At 38.8% G+C, this 10,553-nt stretch overlaps 1 protein-coding gene across 6 annotated transcripts in view; it reads left to right on the forward strand.

Moving 5' to 3' along the window:
- magi2b (membrane associated guanylate kinase, WW and PDZ domain containing 2b) overlaps positions 1–9,311 on the forward strand; it is a 161,432-nt gene extending 152,121 nt beyond the window's left edge. For 4 of the 6 annotated variants that reach the window (XM_053505583.1, XM_053505585.1, XM_053505586.1 and 1 more), the window contains 2 exons: positions 1,263–1,351; positions 4,595–9,311. In XM_053505583.1, coding sequence (XP_053361558.1) covers positions 1,263–1,351; positions 4,595–4,651 — 146 coding nt within the window. In that variant the 3' untranslated portion in view covers positions 4,652–9,311. The remainder of the gene's footprint in view (positions 1–1,262; positions 1,352–4,594) is intronic. The other 2 variants (XR_008361209.1, XM_053505584.1) reach the window with 2 other exon arrangements.
- Positions 9,312–10,553: the final 1,242 nt, after the last annotated feature.

Raw genomic sequence — 10,553 nt, forward strand, 5'->3', positions numbered from 1 at the left:
CCGTCATATCCGTATGTGCTTGTTGTGTATCCTGTTCCAAATCCTGGAGCAGCGATATTATAATTTGCTTTCCCGTTCCTGTTCCATAACCTCTTCTGGATTAGATTTTGGAGCATAGTAACGACAAGAGTGTTAGGAGGGAGGTCATGGACTTAGGTCAGACGAGGAGACCTGCGACTCATTCGGCATTCCAGGTCCTTCAAGGGTTGTGCAGGACGCTTGTGTTTAACGCTTGTGTTTGTGTGTAACTAACAGTGACATCATGTATACAGTTTAGGGGATGAGCCACATATGGGTGTGATGATCATGTGTTCACATATTAGGATAGTTCTCCTTTTGGCAGCGGATTTCAGATTCACTCAACTCTACCGGTACTGGCTTTGATTAAAAAAATAAAACTATGCACGTCAAAAAAAACACATCTGTACAAGAAGCGTTCAACACAGTGTCAGGTTTTTGGAAGACTTTTGAAGCAACGTTGCTTCATCTTATTAAACTTTACTGACACTGCCTATTGATCTCAGACAGCATCTAAAGCCGAGCACAGTTAATAAGCTTCCATAACCTGTTAGTAGCGTTAGATTCAAAGCTCAGAACTAGAATATATCAAAACCCTGAAGATTGACATTTGAGGTAAGATTAAATTGTATACAGAATTTTCTTCTTTTTTTTAAACATTCCCTAAGGTTTAAACATTATTTATGCTTTGATCTTTCCAGGCTGCGCTCACTTAGCTGTAAATGAAAAAAAAAATCCATAATCAAAAATTAATCTTGTCTGATGGCTGAAAAAGTCAATAATAACCTCAATTAAGTCAATTTCACACTTGGTTAGCACCTGTTTCCTTAAAAGATTTTGCCGTATTTGGAAAAAAAAAATAGTTTTTTTCATATTTTATACAATTTTTAATTGTCAGTGCGCTTGGCTACCTTTTATTTCTAATCACTTAATTAAACACGGAGCATGTGCGTATGAGGCGGCGCTCGGATCTCTGGCCAGCAGCCAGTCAAGCCCCCCTCACACAAATTCATATTTGGATCCGGAGGTAAGAGCAGGCTGAGTGAGCCAGCTTTGAGACGCTTTGCCAGACTCCAATGATAAAGCGGATGTCAGGGAAATCAGCAAGCTGAAACCTGGCCAGTAGAGATAAGACATTAGCTTGCATCACGCTGTTCTCTAACTGCTTGTAGTATTAACTGGTCTTCTTCTGCTTCTGCTCTTAATGCCAGTTATAGAGTAGGTCTTTACTCCCTGTTTCGCAGGAATGGTACCTTCCAACCTTCCCATGTGCATGAAAAGCGACACTCTTGCCTCTCCCTATTTCTTCATAATGGGACACTCTAAAGACACGGTTTGTGGCAAAGTGCATGCTTGTTCTTTTTAATATTCACTCACATAATACTGATTTTCCAACAGACATAGATTGCTTTTTTAATGATTTGCTTATTACTTACACCCTTAAAGGAGCAGTTTGTAATATTCTGAGTCATTCCATGCCTGCATTTTGAACTGAAATCACAATGAAAACGCTGACGAGCCTAAAACGACTTATAATCCTGCAAGTTGATTTTTAAAGGTCTGGCTAATTATTCATTGTCTTTACATCTTTAGTGATATTCCTCAACATGGATTTCTTTTTCTTTTTTTTTTTGTAACAAAAAGGTTATAATACGAGATTGTGTATTCTTGTGGCGTACTGCAGGGTTTCTGCAGCATGACCCTCTGCAAGGAAAACACATACGACACAGACAGAACTTTAAACAGTGTCTGGAACGAGAGAAAAGTCAAAGAAGGCAAGACCTTCATGTCAAGAAGTGTGGGTGGTTTTCCAGCATGATGCGGTGCTGTACATGCAAAGCAGAGATGGCCTTTCACAGCAGCACATGGATGATGCATAAACATTTAAAGCTAACACACCAGCACTACAGCTCATCTTTAACTCCTACTTTCTAAATAAATTACACTTGACTTTAGCCTCATATTGCATAACGCTTCATGAAAATGCCATTATATTTTGCTAAGTAATAGAAAATCTGAAATACTGCATAACCGTTTAGAACATTTGTTTAGAACAAAACAAAAAAAGCCTTTAAATTTCACCATACATGATCACTTCAATGTTTAATCTCCTCAGTCCATTTCAAGTTACCATATTGGGTGACTGACAATTCAAGAATCTATAGTGAGAACCTAAATCTGCGAGAGTACAATGGACTGTTTACTCTGTTGCGGTCTGGGAAGCGATTCCGCTCCCTGAGGGCCAACACAGAGAGACTGAGGAGGAGCTTCTTCCCGCAGGCGATAAGGTCTCTCAACCACACCACTAGGCAAAACTAACACAATATTTTCACAATTCTTAAAATCAATCAATCAATCTTTATACATCCATGGACACTATGGACAACTCCACGCACATCACATCTACACTACATGTGCACGTTTACATTCTGGACCATTACACAAAGTCACTTTAATAACCATTGCACAAAGTCACTTTTTCCATGCATACTTGCACAAAATTATAGTTCTACGTATACAATATATTTCTATTTTCAGGTTCTATTTTTTCTAGTCAAATTTTTATTTACATTTTCTATCATATTTCTCCTATTGATATTTATTACTTATAAGTTTTAATTCTCTTTTTAAGGTCACTGGCGGTCGTGTAAGCATTTCACTACATTTCGTACTGTGTATGACTGTGTATGTGACAAATAAAATTTGAATTCGATTTGATTTGAATTTGTACATGGCAAGAGCACTATCCTCAAATCCAAGACCAGGACTAGTTGAACCTGAAACTGAGTTAAGGTAGAGTGTTTAGGGGATCGAGGACAAACATAAGACTGAGATTGAAAACCTTTTTAAGGTTTAACCTTTACTTTAGTTATTTGGCTTCTTCCCGCATCGTCCCAGTGATCTTTTGGTATTTAAAAAAAATAAAAATAAAACAATCTCACTTTTTATCTTTAACGTTTACTTTAATAACACATGAATGTACTGTTTTCCTAAGCTGAACAAAAAATGTTCACTGTAGTTACAAAACTTTCGTAATTGGTGATTTTCTTGCACATGTTGACGATCGGCAATCACCCGTAAATTACCAGGTGCGTACACCACACTGTAGATTTGCATTTGATGACGCCCACAAACCATCATAAAGGGTAAAGCACACAGCGTGGTGTGTTATTTCAAAGGTACTTAAACTCGTACTTGTTTCTAGGAAAAAAAATTGTATTTTGACCTGAAAAGCCAAAATCCGGAGCTAAATTAGATAGTGTAAAGTGGTGAAACCTCACAGGCACCAATCACGTTGTCCATAAACACTATTTGAAGTGAAGTGTTTTTAGGACTTACAGACAGAAAACATATAACACTTTCATTCCCTTCTTTATATTTTCATATTTAATAGTTTTTTGGTTAATGCCATTAATAGCAAAGGTCTGGGTTTTTAATAGATTTGTGTGCTTAAATGAAAAAAATTTTTATATAAATGTTATACTCATAATAGTTTTGTTTAATGTAAAGCAGAACCGTGGCGGTTCAGTAGAATGTTTAGGTATCTTACATATCCTACATATCTTAGCTTAGGGGTTGGGGCCAGAACCCCGGGTCAGCCATGTCAACCCTGCACTCTGACCCCAACCTCCAAGCTAGAATACGTGAAGAAGGACGCTTCAGTTAAACACAATAAGTACAGCTGTCACAAATTCTGTGATTATTACAAGTCTCCAAACACTTCAGACATTACAAACTGCACCTTTAATGTGTTACAAGAAGTGTGTCATAGATCAGTCTGCTATTAGATTTATCTAAACCATGGGTTCCCAAACTAGGGCGCACAAAAAGCACTCACTTTTGTACTTTTATTCTCCTTAATTTTACAGACTAAAAATATTAGGAATGTTGCTTTAACTATCAACCAGCGTGTGTTTTATTTAAGAGTGTGTGTGATTTTAGTCACTAAATTCATCATAAAAATGGACAGATTACTTTGTTAGTCTCCCTCTACAAAAACAGGTGGCACAGTGGCGTAGTGGTCAGCACTGTCGCCTTGCACCTCTATGTGTGCTGAGTTTGTCTGTTCTCCCCGTGCTTGGTGGGTTTCTTCCGGGTACTCCGGTTTTCTCCCACAGTCCAAAGACATGCAGGTTAGGCTAACTGGTGTTCCCAAATTGCCCATTGTGTGTGTGAATGAGTGTGTGTATGTGTGTGTGCCTTGCGATGGATTGACCCCCCTATCCAGGGTGTACCCCTATTCTGGCCCTAAGTCTCCTGGGATAGGCTCCAGGCCCCCCGTGACCCTGTACACAGGATAAAGTGGTATAGATGATAAGTGAGTAAATGTGGATCATACATATACAGTATTACGGATGTATGATAAATTATAGATAGATAATACTGGAATAAAATATGAGAAATTATAATTTTGTTGTTTTCTCAAAAGGTTTGGGAACCCCTGGTTTACTGTAAAGTATAATGCTTGAACAAGAGCACAGTTCAATATAAGTTAGCATGGTTTATTTTATATGACATTGTTGACATATATAACATTGTTTTGTGTTGTTGTTGTTTTTTTTCTTCCTTTTACTAGACAGTGCCACCTCCTGGAGTTTTGACCCTCCAGCCCCCCCTGCCTTGCCGGAAGTAGCGTGGACTCGTTAATCGACTTGTGCCCTTTGTCATTGCCCATCATCTCACCCAGCCCTGCCCCCTGGGACTCGCTCCATACCCCCTCCTCCCCCCCTCTCTCTCTCTCTCACAGGCACTGCATGATGGGCCTGGACCAGACATGGTGCTCACTGGAGGCCAGCTTAGCTCAGTGCCACCAGCATTATAGAGTTGCACATAGAGGAGGGGTGGCAGGTCCATCCAGAAGAGCTGTATATGTACGCAAAGAAAAGTCCTGGAAAAGGGATAAACATTGTCTGGTATGAAGTCAGTGAAGGAATGCCAGTCATGGATTGTCTGATCCAGGTTTTTTTTTTTTTTTTTTACGAGAATGAAAAGGCAGAGGAGGGGCCACCAGGCCGGATTTAACTCGCCTGGATCAAAGGCGCTTCCTAGTTTGACTCTGTATCCAAGGACGCCCAAGAAGACCGGACCGGACTATTTAAGTCTGGTCTTCCTGCACATTGGATTTTTTTCTTGTTGTGCTCCACTCACCATCTGATAGGGATTCAGTCTCGTTCTCTTATTGGTTGACGCCGTAGGAGGGTTTGTTTGTATTATGTTGAGTTGTTTATCTTACATAAATCCCTGGGGCAACAAGTGAAGAAATTCAAATATCTATGTGTAGCATGAAAGGTACCACAGCCACCAGAAATCCATGAAGAACTCGACTACTTCAGCAGTATTGTGTTTCATTATGCGTCAGTATTAGTCCGGTGTAGACCTTCCCATGTGCACTGATGCGAACGGAAAGTTAAGTTGAGGCCAAGATTATTTAATCGCTTTGCATTTTTGTTCTGTTAAGGAGAAATAATTTAGCTAAGAAAAGCCGTCAGTAATTCTTTTTTTTTTTCTTTTTCTTATTTTCAAGTGATCATAAAGGGAATATCAGAAAAACAGCATCATATAAATACACATATCAGTCAGCGACACACTCATGAAGACTTGTACCTCTAACCATCTGTAATACAGTATCACGTTATACATCGTAGTAATACATCATTATAATAATAATAATAAGAGGAAATGCACTCCATTTATGTTATTAAGGCAAGATTTTTTTAACGACTACGGACTACCGAGCCAAACCTGCGTAACACACACGCTGTGCAGGATTTCTCAAAAGCCTCAGTGTGTCATTCCAGCCTCATTGTCCCTGTACTGTGCTTCATGAACCACACCACTGTGGGGCCGGGGCCCCGTCCCAATCCTTATAATCGGCCCTTCCTCGTCTCCTTTTGCCTCGAGGCCATCAAGTTAAAGGGACAAGAGTAGGTGGAAGCTATGTGTTCGGATGACATCGAGAAAATGGCAAAGCAAGGCGGGATTGGACTGTGCTATCTGAGACTGTGGGACTCGAAGTAAATTGACAGTGTGTTTGCTCACATGGAGGAAGGTGTGAGCCTGTGAGAATTGGGGGAATAGCAGAGTGTGGATAGTGTGAACAGAGACCCAGTTGTATGGGACAGAGTGCCTTACTGGCAGGAATGGATACAGCATGAAATGCGTTTTTTCCAAAACAGCTCATAGTCCTTGTGTGGACTATATTCGAGATTTAGCTTCTTTTTTTTTTCTTTTTTTTTTTTACATTAAAACATCCAGCCGTCATCGTCGTCAGGAATGTCTTTGAAAATACAGTCCATCTGGTTGCACTTGGTACTACTATAGGTAAACCGGCTGATTGTTTAGTTCTACGTTTGTGTTCATGTTTATCATTCACACCATACCGTTTTTTTCTCTTTTAAACAAACTTTTTCTTGCAGCATGACACAGTTAACACCATGCCATAAATACTAGGCAAGAAAATCAATCATGACATTTGTATCTGTCATGCAAAGCCTAAATAATAATCAGCATCTTTTTTTTAATCCAGTACTGTATAATTAAACATTACATACAGTAACAAAGGAAAAGCGTTTCTATGAGTACTCAAGAGTCAAGAATTGTCAAATTTCCCCATACTAAGAAAAGTGCAAGTCCCTTAACTGCTCATGTGTGTTAAGATAAATATAAGCCACTCTAGATAAGAACGTCAACACCATAAACATAAACATATCCCCAGGACTGGCTCTGGATCTACCACGTGGGTCAGTAAATCCTTACTTAAGATAAATGAATATCTGAATCTAATATAGGCCAAATTCTACAGATTTACAAATCAATTCAAGGATTCATTAAATTCTACTAAACTATACAAAAATGACTGGCCAGGGACTTCTGTTGTAAGCTTATTTGTAATTTACTACTCATTTTGTTTACCCAGAGATCAAAAATTCCTATCCTGAAGATACCATGGGCCACAAGTTGACCATAGTCAGGAGTCTGTGAGAACAAAAAACAATGGCCGTGCTCTCTGGATGGTGAAGATGGCAGTATGGCCCCAGCGGGTATATTTGGTTGTTAAAACGTTGTGGTGATGTTAATTTAGCTATTTAGTTAATGTTGAGGACGTTAGTTTTAGTTTTTTTTTTTAAATAATTAACTTTGATAAAATGACATGGTAACAGTGTTGACTGCGTGACCATGGGATAATGTTGAACGAATGCCCCGAACACAATGGTGCAAAAATGACTTCTAGACGATCCAAGGACCAAACCAATGGCCTGAGCAGGATTCAGCTTTCAGTCACTGTGGTGAAGGCATGGTGTGCTTATCAGTGGACCACTAGGGGACATGATGTTGATGCTAGTAAATGCGTGCACATAACAAAAAGCACAAAAAAAAGACAACTGCAATTTATCTAAATATTAAACTGGAAACCAGCCAAAAGTGTAAAAAAAAAAAAACTGTTAAAGTCAGAGATCTGTTTAGTAAAATTGGGCGTGATGCAGTTTGGACACTGTGCAAATATCATAATACAGTAGAGTCAGGAGATTTGGGAGCTAAGATGCGCCTCACAGAAAGAAAATGAAACAGAGAGGTAACATTACAAGACCAAGAGATGTGTGACATAAGATGACATGGAGGAAACCGTTTGTGCCTGTCCCAATCTCTGATTTCTAAACGCTGATAGAAAATTACGGGACTGTGGACAGTCATTCAGCACAAATGAAGCCAAATAACCGCTCAAATTGCATTTGTTTTTAGGTTGTATTTGCAACATCATGTTTGAATCATTCATTCGATGTTATCTCGACTCCATTTTATTAAAGTCATTCTGAGTTTCAGGAACAGTGTTTTCCAGACGATGGGCATCATCACAACGTTGTAACAACTATATTACAAGGCACATCCAACATTCGGGTTCCTGCTGGGGGCTAGATAGCGCTGTCGCTACATTATGAGCTGTTTGAAGAAGTGACGCTGGTCGGGTGTTTTATTATAGAGCAGAGCCAGCTGCTGGGTAGGAAATACCAAGACGAATAGATGGGGAGTGATTCTCAGTTCGGGGGAAAGTCTCAAGACTCTTGTCTGTCATGATCACATGATACAGATTTAGTAGAAAGATATTTTGTTGCAAGATGCCAAAAGAGTATTAACTTTATGTGCTTATAAATGTTGTGTTACAAGGGTAGGTACTGAGCGCATTGCATGCTTGAGGAACGCTCGATTCTTTTAGCTGGCCTTACCGGAAAGGATGGGTCGGTATAACTTGCGAATCCAATTACATTTTGAACTCAAGCTGCATATTTGTCACTGGTACCTGCCCAAGGTAGTAACGTTTAATTGAATAACATCATTTAGTCTTTAGCTTAAAAGCAAGCACGACTGACTGGATCACTACATCGTGTGTAAGAGTGGAAGCTCGGCTACTTTCCGTCTAAGGAGTAATTCGTGCCATAAAATGATTCTGTAAGACAAACAGTTCTCTCTCTGCTCTGCCTTCATGCGCAGCGTATTCTGATGTAACTACAGCGGGCTTCGGCTGCTCTCAGCCCACACACAGCCCGATAACTGTGCCAACACGACAGACCATACTCAAGTACATGGAATGTAACTAAGAAACATGAAGCAGTATGGAAACGTTTATATCTGAGATCGATACCGAAGCTGCACTCAGTTTAATCACATATCAGAGACCTAAATCTTGGAGAGAATGTGAAGAAGATATAAAAACAACATAACGTGCCAGAAAGTGTTCCTAAGGCCCTGATAGTTTTGTACCTTTGACATGCATTTGTACCAGTTACTGATTCACCGAGTGGTTGAAGTGTGTTAGATTTAATTGCTGTTTACATGTGGAGATGTAGGAAGAGAAAGACGGAGCATCTATTGCACAGCTCAAGCTTTTCTTGACAAAGCTGTATCCTGCCTGCTGTGGGAAAAAAAAGACTAAACAAAAAGAAAAAAAAACATTTTATATTACTGAGGAAAATATTGAATCTGTGAAAGATGGCACATTCAAGGGGCCCATTTCAGATCGATATTACTGTGTAGTGTTAGATGTGTATTTACCTTGTACAGCTGTACTCCTATAAATATGGTTTAATGTATTATTGATAGTTTCAAAGACTTAAGTAATCAAATATTTTTATGAAATGCAACAGTGCGGATATATTAAATTTTGCTAAACACTTGTTTACCTGTATGATATTCTGAAATACTGTCAAATAAACTCTTGACATGGTGTAAAGTATTCATTTTATAGTACTCATTATACTCATGTCCGTTTCTATGAGTGTGAGCGGTTGTTAACGGTACTGAATGACACAAATAAATCATCCTAATGAAAGAGTTGTATTTTTTGAGCTCCTTAGTTTTAAAAAAGTTGAATCCAGTAGTTCTTTGGTACAGTAAATAGTACCGTGGTATTTTTGACAGTACCTTAATTCTTATTTGCTGATCAATGGTTGTGACATGGTACATACTTTACTTTAAAGGTGCATGTACTTGTTCTACCTTGTAGTGTGGTACTATAAAACACGTTCCAGGATACTGTTAAAAATGTTATACAGTGGAACCTTGGATTGCGAGCATAATTTGTTCTGGATGCATGTTTGTATATCAAAGTGAATTTTCTCCATAAGAAATAATGGAAACTTTGATGATTCGTTCCACAACACAAAAATATTAATTTAAAAATAACAAAGATATAAATAAGTAGAAATAAAATAAATTAACCTGCGCTTTACCTTTGAAAAGACTCATGGATGGTGTTAAATTCAAAATTTTTAAAATGCTTTACGCGCACACATACGTCACAAGGTTATAGAAAAAGGTACTCACATGCATAGACGTTGACTACATCTGAGTGGCGCACGCAGAACGAACCGCAAAGAACCATTGGCTCAGTTGTGATCATGTGACGCTCGGCAGACAAAGCGCAGGCACACTAGAGTACTTGTTTCCTAGTCGTTTGACATGTTAAAATTTGTTCAAAAATTTTGCTTGCTTTGCAAAATAAACACTTTCAGACCAAGTTACTCGCAATCCAAAATTCCACTGTACATGTTTTTAAATATCCCAGTACAAGTCAGCCCATTTGCTCATCCCGGGTCATGGGAGGGGGATGAGGTGGGGTACACCATAAACGGGGGCACACCAATTGCGTGCAGTAATTGTGTGCTTGTGTGCCAATACAGTACAATACAAACACATCAAAGTAGATTAAGCTGAACTATTGTAGCCATTGTGGTACCCAATAAGGACCATGGTATTCACTAAAATACAAACTACAGTACTAGCATGTTACCCACTAAAGTGTAATAATTACCCTCCCTGGTATTCTATAAAGTCTTATGATGCTACCATAGTAATACTATGGGATATTATAGTATGTACTATAATTTATCATAGAACACTATAGTGCATGCCATAGTAAAATTTCTTGTAGGTCTAACTCTGAAGTCTGTCCTGTTTTATAGTATTTTTATACAAAATCGGCAATACTCGTCCTGCGTGTTGTCTTGCCTTCCGTTTCAGATTGAGTCGACTCTTTGTTC

Source organism: Clarias gariepinus, chromosome 10 (genome assembly GCF_024256425.1).
Source record: "Clarias gariepinus isolate MV-2021 ecotype Netherlands chromosome 10, CGAR_prim_01v2, whole genome shotgun sequence".
NCBI lineage: Eukaryota > Metazoa > Chordata > Actinopteri > Siluriformes > Clariidae > Clarias > Clarias gariepinus.